The sequence below is a fragment of the Oryzias melastigma genome, linkage group LG13, assembly GCF_002922805.2.
Source record: "Oryzias melastigma strain HK-1 linkage group LG13, ASM292280v2, whole genome shotgun sequence".
Taxonomy (NCBI): Eukaryota; Metazoa; Chordata; class Actinopteri; order Beloniformes; family Adrianichthyidae; genus Oryzias; species Oryzias melastigma.
The window spans coordinates 24,181,049-24,198,227 of record NC_050524.1 but is presented as its reverse complement, the minus strand read 5'-3'; the positions used below and the strand labels follow the sequence as shown (position 1 = coordinate 24,198,227).

Here is a 17,179-nt window from a genome sequence, read left to right as displayed (position 1 = left end):
ACTTTTCAAATTTGTAAATGTAGCTTCAAATGCTGCTAAAATACACATGTTAATCAAAATGGAATTTTTGGATTTTGTCAAGCTCTAAAATAAAGTTCTAAAAGAAGTTAGCACTAATTCAGATAATAATACAGTTTTGTCTTTTTGCTATGTTTTAACAATAATTATTAAGTCAAGTCTAAATATTGCTTATAAATTAGAACAATGTAGAGTTACTATACTGAAGGCTTAAAGTTGATGGATATTTTTGGTAATATTTATTTTATGTACCTACACAGAGCCAGGTACAGTGAAGTAAATAGTTTAATCCAGATTATTCATTATGTTTGCAGGTCTCTAAATCAATTTGGTTGCACTTGCAACCTCATTTCTCAATAGAGGAACTAATAAAAATCTCAGTTTGCATCAGTATAAGATAAATTCCACAGAGCTCTAAATCTTAATTTATCCCAGTGGTTCAACAATAGACGTGCATTAAGCCAAAATTGTGGTCTAAACCAGGGGTCATCAAACTACGGCCCTCCTCCACATTTGGCCCAGCCTCCCAAACACTAATAGAAACAAACACAAACACACACACAAATATACATACATACATATATATATATATATATATATATATGTATATATGCCATGGGTTCAGCTATTATTGGCTGTATTTTTAGTGATTTTGAGGGGACAATAAATTTACACTACCATATCAACTTTACACTGACTACTGTTCATTGTGTGAAAGAGTCATTTATGCAGTGTTGTCCTATGAAAAGATGCAACTAAATGTTTGCTGAGATGTGAGGGGTGTACTCACTTTTGTGACATACTGTATATATATCTATGTTTTTTTCAATCTGGCTGATCAAAACCCACATAGAACGTGACTTTATATTCCAGCCTGCTGCAATATGATGGGTAAGGATAGAATATTTATTGGTTTAATATTGTGAATGCTTTATTTCATCACTATTATTATTTTTCTTCTGTATGTTTTTTGGATGTCCATAGCTCATCAAATTAGACATTTTACCTGTTTTTTAGGCTAATTATGGCATTTAGCTAATATTTCAGCTACATGCTAGCTGTTTTGGCTGCTCAGGCTTTTATTTTCAGTTCTTTAGGCTAATTTGGAGTTTAGCTAAAATTTTTGCTTCATGCTGTTTGGCGAGATTAGACGTTTTACCATTTTTCTAGGCTAATTTGGCATTTAGCTAATAGTCAGCTACATGCTAGCTGTTTTGGCTAATTTAGGCTTTTTCAGTTCTTTAGGCTAATTTGGAGTTTAGCTATGTTAGCTTTATGCTGTTTTGGTGAGATTAGACGTTTTACCAGTTTTTTAGGCTAATTATGGCATTTAGCTAATAGTCAGCTATATGCTAACCGTTTCGGCTAATTTGGCTAGTTTGGCATTTTAAAATTTTAACATTCTATTACCTTCAAACTTTTTCAGCTATTGGTTTCAGTCATTTCAGCTATCAACTTTGACCACATTTATCTTACAGCTATAACACTAGCATTATCGCAGGTAATGCTATATATGTAATGCTATATATCTAGTTTTTTAAATGTTTTTGCGTTATTTTTTTCTGTGAAGATTACAGAAATTAATAATTTAAAATGTGGCTATGTGAGGCTTTCTGGAAAAACATAATGTTTACATTTAGGCTGTGAATGTTACACTTTTTCTGTTAGCCTACAAACCAACCCTGGCCCCACATCAGTGAAAAAAACAGTTATGTGGCCCTCACAAGAAAAAGATGGAGACCCCTGGTCTAAACCAATCAGAGATGGTGAAAGGAGCAAACCCATCTTTGATAGGCTGGCTCAAGATATGTTTGTGTGGCACCATTTGCAAACGCTGTGGTCAGAAAGAGCTAATCTCGTCCAATAGATAGACTGGACTTAGCCTCAGCAGAGTAGAGAACATAGGAGACCAGTTATCAACTTTTTTGTATTGAGTGTTCAGCCCTGGTGTGTACAAAAGTCAAGATGCGGTCCTACTGAACATAGCAGTAGCACTTCGATTAGAAATCCTTACCAGAGCAGAGCAGATGCCATACAAACCCAGCAGCATCATCCAGTAGCATCGCAGCACAAGCAGTCCGTCCTATTCTATTTTCTTCAAGACGCCAAGTGTTGTAAAACACAGATTGTACAGCAAAATTGGTGGTTAACGGAAGTGCTCAAACGTGGGTCGAACAGCCCAGAAAACCGACCCCATAAGGCGCTGACAGCGATGCTGCTCACACTGCGGGGAAAACATGCCGCCGAGACAGCTGTTGGCTGTAATTAATGTGAGGATTCATTAGTTTGAGCATTATTAAAAAGAGGGACTACTTATTTCACACAAAACAGTTTAAAGTGTCAGCTTGATGACAGCTTCGCTCCGTACACGATCACTGGATGAAAACATTTTCAGATACAAACCCTTTTTTTTTCCTCAAATGAATATATTCTTTTGCTTTCTTTTACAAAAACGGAAATGGATTCAGGCAAGACAGATAGACAGTTTTTAATAATAGAACAACCAGAGTATTGTGCAGAAATATTACATTTTGTGACACTTCTGTTTTTGACAGCTCAAAGAGAGAATGTTGAAAATAAGGAGAAGAGAATGAAGTGACTGAAAGGGGAGTTTGAAGGTCTGGAAAAAACCTGATGCAATAAATGCTGCATTTGCCTGATATTACTGCAATCAAATATATTTGTAGTGGTCTGAATGCAAACTGTGGTACAGAGAGCGAGAGAAGAAGATGGAAATAGAGGGAAAAAAAATCAGGCTTTAAAGATAATTCAACCAAAATCTATCTTTTTGCTGATAATTTTAATCATTTATATGAAAGAAATGGGCTGTGTGGGGGATTAAATCCCAAAATATTTTCTGTTACACATGGAATATATTTCTCTGCTCAAATATCGTTTATCATAAAGACTGTGAGAAGACGATGGCTGCTGTTGTGCATGTATGACTGGCTCTTAAAACACTGAAAGCACATTTCATGCTGTGATAAATGCCCCGTCTGAGTGTCCCCTCTCCCTTTCAGCAGCAAATAGACAGTGATTTAGGAACAAAGACTGACCCTGTAAACCTGTGCTGTCAAGTGCATTGTTGTTCAAAGTGGGAGTACCTAACTTTTGTACAGTTAGGTGTACGCTACCAGCACAAAAAGTTATAGCTTAGGGCCCTTGTTTGAATAGCAGATGATAATTCTAGCCTTTCTGTGTTATAAGTGTACAGTAGTTAAAAATTGTGATCAGTAAACATGTTTTCAGACCTCACAGGGTGACTTCTTTAGCCCTCTTTTTCACATTTGTTGGTAATACAGGTGACAAAGAGGGACCTCTTTATTTTGCCTGAACCCGATTGGTGTCGATTCACAAAGAATCCTTAAGAATTGAATAATATCTGTGCTCTATTCAGCTTTTTAGAACCAAACTGGCCTCTAGTGGCCAAAATACATCTAACTTCTTGTAATAAAGTACTAAAGACACGAATCATTAAAGACGGTACAATCAATTGGTTGTTGAGTAGGTCCAGGCAATAAATCGCAAATTTCTCGTCATCGTGATATTAGCCTGTGCGAAACGCGTATCGCAAAAGATGACTTCAACAGTGATAAATGATTATTTTACATATTTACACATATCCTAAAACATTCTCACTGTAGCTTGAAGTATTTAATAAATCAAATAGACCCCTTTACTTATTTGGCCAATTGACCCATTAAATCAGGGATGTCCAACTCAATCACACAAGGGGACAAAATCCAAAACACAGCAGAGGTCGCAGGCCAAACAGGATAAACATTTATTCAACACACTAAAATAAAATGTTTAAAACTTTGGAAAACTGTGTAACATAACATTATGAACTAGATATATAGCATTACCTGCAATAAAGTTAGTGTGAATGCTGTAAGCTGAATTTGGCCGCTGAAGATGCTGAAATTGATAGCTAAAAATGCTGAAGCCAATAGCTTAAAACTTAAAAAAGCCTAAATTTGCCAAAGTAGCTAGCATGTTGCAGAAATATTAGCTAAACTCCAAAATACCCCCAAAAAACTGAAAAAGCCTCAATTAGCCAAAACAGCTAGCATGTAGCTAAAATATTAGCTGAACTCCAAAATAGCTTAAAAAAAAGAAAAAAAGACTCGATTAGCCAAATTGAAATGTTGCAGTGAAATGGAAATGATGTATTAGTAGTTTAGCTATTTGTTCATGTTTTGCAAGTCTTATTGTCATTGGAATATTGATCACTAATATCGCACATTGCAAGTTTTCCCCATATTGTGCAGCTGTATTGTTGATTGAGATCAGGTTTATATAAGTTACTGCTCCAAAAAAAAAAAACCAGTTTTATTTTGCACATTTTGAAGCCTAATGCAGACTGTAGAAAAAAACTCTGCAAGGTAGCTGGAGAAATGTTTACTGGACCTCTAGTTTCATGTAGTCGACAAGGAAAATAAACCTCGTCTTTGTCTTTCATTGTGTGATCATGTATCATAGATTTTTTTTTCTGGTAGATCAGAATACATTTTTTCCCTTTTTTTCAAATATATGATATTTTATGTACTTGCTGTAAATGATAAAACACATTTTTGCATGTAAGGCAATCGTTTATTTTTTAAATTTTGCTTTTTGGTGCCAGAAACTGTTCAGCACACTTCTGAGAAAAAACTCATGTCATAAATTCAGGGGAAAGTATCTTGTTTTTGAGTCAAATGCAAAAATTCCTCATATACATGCTAAAAGTCTGACTGCAGTCATAAACAAAGGTGCTATGGGCAGTTTCAGGTGCCTTCTAGCACCACTATCTCAACACATGGTGAATAGAAGAAGCTTGTTCTTTCTTCTCTCCTCATTACACTTTTGATGTCCATACCTCCTTCACAAAGCTTCTCACTGGATTCTGTTTCCATCCATAGCTATAAGCAACCATCCTGAAAATGCAGTTTGGAGCATGTCCAGGAACCAAACTGTGCTCATCTTTACAGTATTGCTGCAACAATTCACCGTAATCAATAATGTTGAGGGTAAAGTTATTGATGGTTGTATTATATAAGCCTGTTATGCAAACACTGTACAAACAATGAAGGCAGACTATAAGACCGGGGCAGAACTAATGTGCAATTTGATTTCTCCTGTCCTGTTTTTCGCTGTAAATTTAGTGTTATAGAAGTGAGTCTTTGAAGATAGATAATCACTAATGCCTCATTTCTACTGAGCAGTCCAGTCAGGTATGATCCAGTATTTGTGGGTTTCCATTGGAAGATGGACTCATTAAACAGTACTGAACCGTACCTCTTGAGGACTGCCATGCGGCGTGAAAGCAAACCGCTCAGTGGAAGTGAGGCTTAGATGAGTGGAAACGCTCACTAAAATTAGCTGGACCCTACCGGACCACTCCTTACCGGACCGCTCAATGGAAACGAGGCTTAAAAGTTTGATCTGTTTGGGTTGGAGTCTCGTTGTTGCTGAAACAGCAGCACATTGTTCCTAACATATTAGCACAATGCTAACCACAATACTATAAAACCTTTTGATTAAAGTTCCAGTAAAATCAACTTGATCTGAGAAAACATTTTATTAGCTTTGCACAGACAACATACGTTCATACTCGTATGAATACAAGAAGCTCAAGCACAACAGATTTGTATATTTAAACAGAAGAAGGTTATGACAGTCAATAAAATACTGATAGGATACTCAATTGTTATTGATTTTCTACCAGGAGAGACTCGATATTCTCTTAAGCCAGACTTTCCTACATGCAGTGGAGATATTTTTATATTTATGTATCTAGATAGGTGGATGATTCACGGTGGTGGAACAGCCAAAAGACAAAAAAAAATATGTTTTTGCAAAACTTGATAGAATAATAACTTGGTAAAATAATGTTTTTTTTTTTCATATTTTGTAAGCTTGAATTCTAAAAGGTTAAATAAAATACACTTTGAATCTGTATTAAAAGCACCACAAAGATTTTAGTTTAAAAGGGACAAGACAGTTGCAAATAATACACTATTTAGTAACTATTTCAACTTTAAGTTATTAAAAAAATAGTCATAAAATATAAAGTAAAAACTGTCGGATCTGTTTCATTTAAAAAGCTTATAGAAAATCTTAACTAATAATCTAATCTTTTTATACTGCATCATTTGAACACTAGTTTAACCATCTGCAGATTGAAGGTTATAACGGTGAATGTTGTTTAACATCAACCAAAAATACAGAAAAGACGAAGACGAGCCATTTGTAGAAAGACAAATACTGCTTTTATTGAGAATCGGGAAGTTTTTACCTCACTGAAATAGCTAGTTTGATATCTTGGAAGGCAGCCGGAGACAAAAGAAAATCGCTTCTCAAAATTGTTGTGATTGGCTTGCAAGCCTTTTTGTAAATAACATTTTAATTACAAGTTTAATCATTTACGGACACTAATTGATTGGCTTTCAACAAAGGTGTTTCCCAGCTTTCACTTTCTTGATTGGTCTTTTAATTAAGTTTTTCAGACAAACAATGAGTTAGATATTGGTAAAGCGTTAAATTCTGCTCTTTTCAGATGGGAGTTACCAGATGGGGATATTGAACAATCGAATAGTTCAAGCTTGATAAATTGTCCCTAAATTAATATAAATATTTTTTACTTTTCTTGAGCCCTTTGGTCCATTAGTCTGCCTCATTCACACACTAGTTTATGAACAAGTGAACTGAGACCCTGAATCTTAGCTGGACTGGCGTCTCTGGTCCACATTAGAGTTAAGATTTCACACTTTATGCTTAGTGTAAAGGGGTTTGAAGTTGAAATTTTTTTAGTGTTAAAAACGTAGTCAGACGCTAAATAAATTTGGCCAACAGTGTTTTATCATTTCTATACATTTACCGGTATATCTTAAAGATGCAATGATGTCCAAGGTAGCAGAAGATTAGGTTGCAAAATAATGTGTATTTGAGCTAAAAGTCACAGTAAGCTCTAATAGAACATTAAGGGACCCTGATGCCATTCCTTGACTTTCATCTGCTTCCTTCATATCACAGAGAAGAATTGATTACCTTGAACTCCCTGACTGGCAGTCATGGTGGAGCCACTATTCAATGTCGAGATTAGAATTTCAAAAGCAGCCGGGCCTGGGAGTCGCTTGGCAGTGACCTTGGGCTTCTTTGACGTCAAACCAACAAACTCCTGAGAGTAAACTTCTGATTATACATGGTCATCAATTAGAAGTGTCTGTCAAGAAGCTGCAATCATCTCAGTGCACCTGGTCATAGACAAAGGTTTAGCTCTTTAAGGAGAGACTTTCAGTCCCAGCTTGTTCTATGAGCTGTGGGCCTATTGATCACCCATCTTTTCCTAATGTAAACTATGTTGCAGTTAATAATTAGCAGCTCTACGTACTATCATTGCAGGATTTAGCCTGATATTACTCAAATATTAGTATTTCGTTATTTTATGAAGAAAGGACCAACAGAATACTTGAAATCTATTCTATCCAAAGGTCATCCAGCTGATTGTTTTTAGGATATACATTTTAGATATCAGTATAATCAGTCTCTTAAGTTCCACCACTTCCAAAAGCGACACAATGTGTTTGTAAATGTGTTGGCATCCTTTTGGCTTTTCAAGTGAGATCCAGATGTCCTGTTTGTACCTTTCAAATAATGCAATGGGGAGCAGTTATATTGACAAAAGTGGAATATCGCCAATTCCAAGAATAGATTCCAGGGCCTAATATACCTCAAAGGCCCATTTTTTTTCCTGAACAGATAAGTGTGTTCAGCTCGATGTACGTCTTTGTTTTTTTTTTGTCCTCATCTGCTGTAAAAGTCAGTTGGAATACCTCTCTGTGGTGCAAATGAGTAGGACAGTAACATTTAGAACAAAACATTCTTTCTTTGGTTCAGACTAAATTAAATACATGTATCACAGGTCCTTGACATTGTTATGCTTGTATGCCAGTGCATACAATAACTAGATCCTAGAGTCATTTATTAAAATGCTACCTGGCCAGCAAGACCAAGTGGGCCCACATGGTTTAAAAGTGGGCAGAAAATGTGGACCCCAATTGGATTTGTCCGCAGTTTCTGTGGTGGTCCCACCTGTGTTTGCTCACATTGGTTTAAGTGGACACTTAGTGCTACTAATACAGCGGAGCTTGTTAGCATGCTACACAGGAGCTCGCTAGCTCAATACATAGCGAAGCTCTCTAACTTGCTACAGAAGAGCTTGCTAGCATGCTACAATGGAGCTTGAAAGCATGCTACAGAGGAGTTGCTAGCATGCAACACTGGACATCGCTGGAGGAATGCTACAGCGGTCCTTGCTAGCATTCTACAGCGGAACTCGCTAACTTGCTACAGAAGAGCTCACTAGCATGCTACCGTGGAGCTCACTAGCACGCTACAGCAGAGCCTTGCTAGTACGCTACGCTGTCCACTGGGCGGCTCGCCAGTGTATCGAGCTAACCTACTGAGTCCCCACTTAAGTCAATGTGGGCAAACACAGGTGGGGCCAATACAGAAACTGCAGACAAATCCAATCGGGACCTACATTTTCTGCCAACTTTTTAACCATGTGGGGCCAACTTGACCCTGCTGGCTGGGTAGTTACTGAAAATAGGAAAAGTTCATCAATACACAATAAAAGTAAACGAGAGCTTTGGATAAGTTTAAGAAATTACAGACAAGAACTGGTTTAAATTGATGCTGTGTTCACACTAGACATGTAATGCCATTCTAGAATGCGCGTTTAGCCCCGGGGTCCCCAAACTACGGCTCGCGGGCTGAGTCTGGCCCAGAATACAGTGTTCCCTTTCTACATCGCAGTTAATTTTTTTGCTACTGTTTACTAGTTTATGTCCACCTCCTACAGTTGGAAGAAGCTTGGCGTGAAATGTCTAAGCAAATCCTGTAAATTTTGCTCCAGGATTTTCTTTCACAGCCCTATTCCAATACACCAGACTATATAAGATAAGACTTGGTGTTCTGTCATTCTGCCTGGGTACAAACAACAATTAGTACTTATTCTTTTATGATCAATTTTCAAACAGTTGGCACTTCCGTGAATGAAAAGAGACACTATCCAGAAGTCACTACCAAATTAGAGTCCCTGATTGGTCAAAGCTTGACCTGGTTTGACTGTAACCCTTGTGTTATCCTAGATATGTTGACGTTGGGAGTGGGGTCATCTACCACAAGACAGCATGCAGAATTTTTTTTTTTTTATGATTTTTGATTTCCACTGGTGTCTGTGGCAGACATGAGATCCTGTCCACCTTCATCCACATTTGTATGGGATGGATAACACGTCAACGACTTGGGTCATCTGGACCCTATAAGATAGCACAGGGTTAATGGCAGTGTGTTTTGTACTTAGAGCCTTAAATGTGCATAGCTATGTGTGAATGCAAGACTTTTGAACACGGAAGTTAGAAACAGGCATGCTTGTGTTTATATATACTCTTCATTGGAAGTAGTCTCTTTAATCCATGCTGCCGAGGGCAGTGTGAACGCAGCGTTACTCACTGTAGTTCTACCAGCTCACAGATATGTAAGGAATTTGCTTGGAAGAACTTGAACAGTTTTCTCAACACCTCAATTTAGTTAAGTAAAGTATATAGCACTTTTCTCAGAGAGTGACTCACAAAGTGCTTCACAATGGTAAAACAAGATCAAATCAGAGAAACAACACCAAATGGCACATGGTGCCTAAAGGAGATAAAACCAATAAAACATACTCAACAAAAGTGAACGTCAGCTAAAAGCTCATCTAAATATAAATGTCTTGGCTTGAGATTTAAAAACACTCGACTGAGTCAGTCTGACGCAGAGAGAGGGAGGTCGTTCCAAAGTCGGGGAGCGGCACACTGAAAGGCAAGGTCTCCCCCTACTCTTAAAACGAGTTTTTGGAACACAAAATATTCTTACAAACTATAGTAAACTTTTGTTGAGGAGGATGTGGGAGGGAATCATGGAGGAAACCACATGAATCTTTTGGGTCATGTCCTAGAATACAGTCTTTTTAGAAAGAATTGGCAACTACCAAGAGAATGTTCTGGAACATCAGCTTCTGAACAAGAGTATAAACCAGGGGTCCCCAAACTTTTTTTGCTCTAAAGGTCAAAATCTTAATGGGATCCTGGTCGACAAGCCAAACTGGGATCCTAATGAGAGACGTGGAGCTGGTCTGTTGACTTGATCCGTTTGATGTTGTTGCTTTATCTTAGCTAGCTAAAAAAGGCTACCAAAAGTATCGGAAGTGACCATGAAGGCTCTTGGGAATTTCTAATACCAAAAGAAATCCCAGGGCTGACTCACTTGGGAGTAGTTTCACCCATAGCTGCAGGGAAAGAAAGTGCTAACAGCGCCACCCGGAGGGCAAAAGTATAGTAGAGCTGTGGAGTTTTAGAACATCATAGGGAATCAATGGGAAATGGGTAAGGAGTTTTAACTAAACACGCTGCAGCTTCTGCAGCCATGACTCGATGGATCAAAAGATGACCTTTGGTGAGCCAAATTTGGCCCAGGGGCCCCACTTGGGCACCCATGGTATAGACATAGATCGTACTTTTTGCCAGGAAAAAGACTTTGACTTAGAAATGGTGTCAAGTGGTTCCCGTAAAGGAGGACTGGTTGGAGATGGTACGGACCATTTACTCTGGACTTTTTCTCAAAAGAAAATTGAAAAAAATTGTGTCAATATGTAGAAATTCCAGATATAAGCGATTGAAATTAACAGATAAGTACTACATGTAAAGGTCTGTATTAACAAAAAGTATTAAAAGAAATAACCACATTATCTGCATTTTTTTTTGTTGTTGTTGTTGTTTTCTTTTGGTCCATTACTCTGTTTACTTAATAGTTAACTGTTAGTCTAAATCAGGGCCCCCAAACTTTTTCTTGTGAGGGCCAAATAACTTTTCTTCACTGATGTGGTGTGGGATCAGGTTGTAGAAGAAGTGTTTTCTGTTGGCATCACTAGCAGGCTGTTTCTGAATGTAAACATTTATGGTTTACGTACAAAAATCATGTGTCTCTGATATTGATCAGTGGCCAGGCCAAATGTGGAGGTAGGCTGGATCCGGCCCGCGTTCCGTAGTTTGAGGACCCCTGGTCTAAATGTTCATTTTTACTTTTTGTTAGAATCCTTGAAGGTAAATTCACACAATGAGTTGGCTTAGTGTCAGTCTCGTAAAGACCCCAGTAAGATTTTTTTCATATCCCCTTCCTTTCCCTTAAGGGAAGCTGGCCTTCACTTGCTTCAAATTTCTTCTTCATGTCTTTTTTTATTCCAAAAAGGGGAGAGCTCAGGGTAGCATTTTGGCACCAATTTTGATGGACTAGAGGCTAATTGTGTGTCAATGTGTGCAAATACAGGGTGGTTCTAATTTTTTTTTGTTTTGTTTTTCCATACTCTTATTATTCTTGGCTCGAGTTTTGTTTTGGAGCACCTCCGCCACCATTGTTTGGATTGGGGTATTAAAGGTGTATCCTCATTCCAAAGTGGCAGGGCAAAGCTCCTGTCAGGGACCATCACCGTCCACACTGCTGGAGCCATTGTCCAGACCTCCGAGGGTTATGCAATAGTCGTACTCATAATCATGGCAGAGGTCGTTTTACACAGACAAACTAGATTACCGCAGAAAACTGTCTGACAACACTCAGTTTCATTATCCAATTATCATGGGACTGTTGTCTCCATTTGCCTTTTGTATTCTACTGTGGGCCCTTTTGAACTACATGTGTTGGTGGATAACTTCAGACTGTGTTTATAGATGGAATTCAGAATTAACAGAAACAGTTCACACTATTTTTTTTTTTATTTGAGACTTTTATGAGATTCCTTTTTTAATTTTAGAGTCTTTGCGGTTTAACCCTTTAACACCTAAGGTGTCGCTTACGCACAAAATCTGTAACATACTGTAACATTTCAACCGTTAACACGATAATTCCAGCAGATTGTAAAGGAGAACAGTTGTTATTAATACTTTTAACATTTTTAATGGCTTTTTAACAGCTCCATACTTGTAATACTTTTAATCTAACTTGTCTATTGCTACTATTACTTTTATATCCTTTTTTAACATTTTAATAATTTTAACATGTCTGTGTGTGTGTTTGGAGCAATGCATGAAGTTTGAAAGGTTCCATCGGGATTAATAAAGTAGTCTATCTACCTATCCTTCTCCTTTACAATCTGCTGGAATTAACGTGTTTATGGTTGAACATAAACACTGGGGTTCTGGTGGCAACTCTTACTTGAATGCAAATAAACTACACTTTTAGATTAAGTCATGAAAATATTTTAACCATCATTTCCCAAATATTAAGAATTTTATGATTAAGAAACTTCTAAAAAAAAAAGTATTTTTCTTGAGTTTTATACCAAAAAATTGTCAAAAATCAACTCAACCAGAGTTTATATGTATACCTTTGAATTCAGTACAACATCTAACAGAGCTGAAGCATCACTACCAAAAATACACGCTTTGGGTCTTGATATGCTTATACCTTTTTATAAATGTAACGTTTTGTGATATTTATATTTGTGGATATGCATCGAACTTAAACTTACAGACTAGGGATGTGCCAAAATATTGATATTGCAATATATTGCGGCATTTTATCCTGTGATTGATTCTCGAGGAGTTCTCACCAAGTATTGATCTTTTATTTTCATTTAAAGAGGCTTTGAAACGTTATCTTCATCATCCTTTGGTGAGACGTTCCTTTGGAGGTAGATGGGGGCCGCGCGTTGCACCAATGTGTCTGGCAGCTACTTGAATTATTTAAGTTTTGTTGTGTTGTTTACAACAATTTTGCACAAAGTATTAGCACTGCTGTTAATGTTTACTATTGTTAACACTGAATTATACATATAATTCCAATTGAATTGGTGTCAATGCTTGTCAAAGACAGTATTACTGATTTCAGCAATGTTGCACTAAAGTGTTTATTATTTGTTGCAAAAAATTGTTGTGTATTATGATTGTGTTCAAGCTAAAAAATAAATGGAGATATATTTTCCTAAAAATCCTCTTTTCTTCTATATATTGTGAGTTATTAGGGATGGTTTTTTACCAATGATTGCAATATAGTGATAAAATCTGTATTGTGAGCTTTGTATTGCGTATTGCATTGTATCGTGAGGTGCACAGTGATTCCCAGCCCTATTACAGACAAAGTAGTGCTGGAAAAAATGGAATATCATGATTAGGGGTATAACGGATCATGGATAATCCGTGGTCCGTACGGATCAGTAGCCACGGTTCGGGGCACACGTGGACCGCGGATGAAACTTTTCAAAGGAGTAATGTTAGGCTATTATCTCGTAATTTTTCTTGTTGTTTTTTTTTTACTTTTTACTGATCCGAACTGTGACCCTAAAACCGTGACACGATCCAAACCGTGAGTTTTGTGATCCATTACACCCCGAATCATGATATAGTTTATTTTATATCACAATAAGAATATATATCATGATATACCACAATAAAGTACACAAAAAAACGTTCTTACTTCATTACTTACTTTCTCTGACTTTATTTTTTTAAATAACATGTAACTGAATAGTTACAAATGATATTTTTTTAAGAAAACAACAGTTTCAAGCTTCTTAGTACGAAAGCACATTTTTGCACAAAAGTTCAGCAATAAATATAAACAAATAAAAGCGATAGAAGAGAAATGGTACGATACACACTTTAATATCTCTCGCACCTAGTGCTGGGCGATAGAAAAGTGTCTGTTTTGACATTCTTCTTCTATTGCTTCTATTTGTTTCTATTTGTTTATTTTTATTGCTGAACTTTTGTGCAAAAATGTGTTTTCCTGTGAAGAAACTTGAAACTGTTGCGTTCCTTAAAACTTTATTTTTTCAGAATAACTGAAAATATACTTTATTGTAGCATATTCTGATATATATTGCTATTGCAATATAAAATACTCCATATTATGATATAGAATGTTTTGCATATCGCTCAGTACTATTACAAAGATTCTACTCACAAAGTTGCTTTTGAGTCTACAGATTTTCTGTTTTCAGAAGTTTGAATGTTTTTTTGTTGGCAAGTAAATAGATTGTATGACTTCTTTTTTCTGTTTTTGATTCTCGTCCGATTTTCCACCTCTTCATCCCCTCCTATTGTCATTTACGTTTCTCTCTCTGGTCTCCAGGTGGCTATAAAAATAGTGGACAAGACCCAGTTAGACGATGAGAACCTGAAGAAGATCTTCAGAGAAGTGCAAATCATGAAGATGCTGAAGCACCCCCACATCATCCGCCTCTACCAGGTATCACTCATCCAGAGAGCCGAGCAGTGCAGTCTGTTTCACCTTTGACCTACTGCCCTGTAGCAGAGCCTCAAATCCGATGAATGTTGCTTCATGATGACCCGTCAGCCTCACCTGGAGCAGTTGTTCCAGTCGTTGAGTTCTCTGGAAACTTGTCTGCAGCGTTCAGTCTTCCACCAGCGCTGCTGTAATGTGCACGGCTCCTTTTGTTTCTATTTAAATCTTGTGTTTTCATGCCAAGTAATGCTTACTCATACTGTTGTGTAACTGCTGATCAGCCCATCACTGGATGACGGCCTGCGTGCAAGTCCCTAATGCTGGTTTTCCACCACAGGTTTTTGAGCTGCTCCTGAGTCTGTACTTAAAGTCGCCTTCTAATGAAAATCCTGTTTTTAGAGATTTTGACGTGTCTGTGTGGCATTTTTCTTATGAAAAGAAATGTGATAAGAAATCATTTTGTTTTTGCATTTCTGAGTATTTCTCCTTTTAAATCGCTAGCAGACTCTGAATTAATGAACTGTCAATACATCACAACAGCTCTGCTGCACACGCACTAAACCCTCATCTGTTCCTAGTGTCTAGTTCAGGTTCTGGAGAAGAGAAGATGGTATCTTCACATTGACTGCAGTCAAATGAGCCGCCGTTCACATTTCTGTGGTCAAATCAGCATCACTGGATTTTTGGTGTGAGTTTCATCCAATACTTACGGTAGCAGGACTGAGAACGCTGGAAAATCTCCACCAGACTCCACGGAGCTTCTTGATGTGACCACGGAAATGTGAACGGCGGCTCATTTGACCGCAGTTGGAAAGGATTGTAAATCAATGAAAGAGCATTTTGATGTTAGCTTTGATTATTTTATCAAGAACTCTGAGAAACCAATGATTGAATGTATTGATCACAGTCAATAAACATTGGAGAATTAGCTAAAAGAGTCTTTGGTGAACTGGAAGGAGAAAGAATCAGGATTTTGGAGGAAGTTCTGTCCATGAAGATCTTCACTTCCTCGTCCAGCTGACATCCGGATCAGAACCATACGGCTGGACATTACCCATATTGATGGACGTTTTTATGTAGTAGCGGTGAAGATTTACACAGAACAATCATTATCAGATAGGTAGGATCAGGGGCGGAGCTGCTCAGCTCAGTCTAAAAGCCACGCCCCCTCAGAGGAGATTTTGGAAATAGAGATTTCAGATCAACATGAAAAGGGGCTTTTTAAGAGATTTAGGTTGTGGGATTTTGGTTAAAAACTTCATAATCAAAATTAAAACACTACCGGGAACTTTTTTTTAAATAAAAATAATTGTCATGGGAGACTTTAAACATAGAACCTGTTTTGGGTTTTGTCTGCCGAAGCACCAGTTCCTAGTTAAGAAACACGCACTAACTCCTGTCAGTCTATTTGCATCAGTGCTTGGATGTGGAGTCGAGAAGACCAGTGAAAACACTAGTGTTTACCAGAACAATATGGATGCAAAGACATTTCTTTGCACAAAGAATAAAAGAGATGCTGCCTGTGTCGATGAAAGTTCTTACTTAGAAAACACTTTTGGGAGGCTCAAACCGTTTATTAAAATAGGCGTTTAACATCATATAAACATGATGTGGTGGTTCTGTTGCTATGACAAGCTTCAAGCTTTTTCCAGTACAACTGACCGTCTGTTCATGTCTTTAGGTGATGGAAACAGAACGCATGATCTACCTAGTTACAGAATTTGCAAGTGGTGGAGAGATCTTCGGTAAGAAGTTGAAGGTTATTAAAGTTTGCTGTTTTTGTCAGTCCAGACTCTGAATTGTCCCGTTGTGTCCACAGACCATCTTGTAGCTCATGGGCGCATGGCAGAAAAGGACGCCAGGAAGAAGTTCAAGCAAATCGTGGCTGCGGTCCACTTCTGCCACTGCCGCAATATTGTCCACAGGGACTTAAAAGCGGAGAACCTGTTACTGGACCACAACCTCAACATCAAAATTGCAGGTGTGTGTTTTTTAAGGTTGTGCTGGTGATCTGGGAGTTTTCTCCAAAGGAAAAGTCATCTGATCTGTTTTGTTTTTTGACAGATTTTGGTTTCAGCAACCTCTTTTCTCGAGGCCAGTTGTTGAAGACGTGGTGTGGCAGCCCTCCGTATGCTGCTCCAGAGCTCTTTGAAGGGAAGGAGTACGATGGTCCCAAAGTCGATATATGGGTAAGTAAACCTCCTGACTGATGAGTGAGTCAGTCTGTGAAGAAAGTTTGAGCTGATGGCACATTTGTCTCTCTCCTGTGCAGAGTTTGGGTGTGGTGTTATACGTGCTGGTGTGTGGCGCCTTACCCTTCGATGGCAGCACTCTACAAAACTTGCGGGCGCGTGTTCTCAGTGGAAAGTTCCGCATCCCTTTCTTCATGTCCACAGGTATGTTTTTGTATGTTTGTGTCTCCCTTCTGCCCACTTTGAGGCTGAACCATAGACGGTATATAGAGAGAACTGGACTGGTCAGAAGTAGAAGTCTTAACTGTTAAATTTAAGAGAAATAAAGTTGTATATCTATCACTTTAAAAGTCATAGGCTAAATTTATTCCTTTTTTTCTCATAAATTTACGTGTTTCAAAGTTGTAAATTCATGAATTTAAAAGTTGTAAATCTATAACTTTAAAACACGAAAATTTACAAGAAAAAAAATCACAAATATACAGTAAAAAGTAATAAACTTACAAGAACAAACATCAACAACAAAGCGTTTTGTCAAGCTTTATTTCCAGATAAGTTTCATAAACAAAGAAATTCTGAACCTTTTGGGTGACTCAAAATTATGGAGTAACAGCAGGATCGGTTAGGGATGTAAAAAATAAATACTTATTCCATCAACTGCAGTATTGTTTGAAAATCTCAGATATGAACAAGATTATGTCAGGTAA

The 17,179-nt window shown here is 37.6% G+C and overlaps 1 protein-coding gene across 2 annotated transcripts in view; it reads left to right on the top strand.

Moving 5' to 3' along the window:
- Positions 1–17,179, top strand: part of sik3 (SIK family kinase 3) — a 53,513-nt gene that overhangs the window by 9,872 nt on the left and 26,462 nt on the right. For both annotated transcript variants that reach the window (XM_024258130.2, XM_024258131.2), the window contains exons 2-6: positions 14,167–14,283; positions 15,962–16,025; positions 16,100–16,261; positions 16,345–16,469; positions 16,553–16,676. In XM_024258130.2, coding sequence (XP_024113898.1) covers positions 14,167–14,283; positions 15,962–16,025; positions 16,100–16,261; positions 16,345–16,469; positions 16,553–16,676 — 592 coding nt within the window. The remainder of the gene's footprint in view (positions 1–14,166; positions 14,284–15,961; positions 16,026–16,099; positions 16,262–16,344; positions 16,470–16,552; positions 16,677–17,179) is intronic.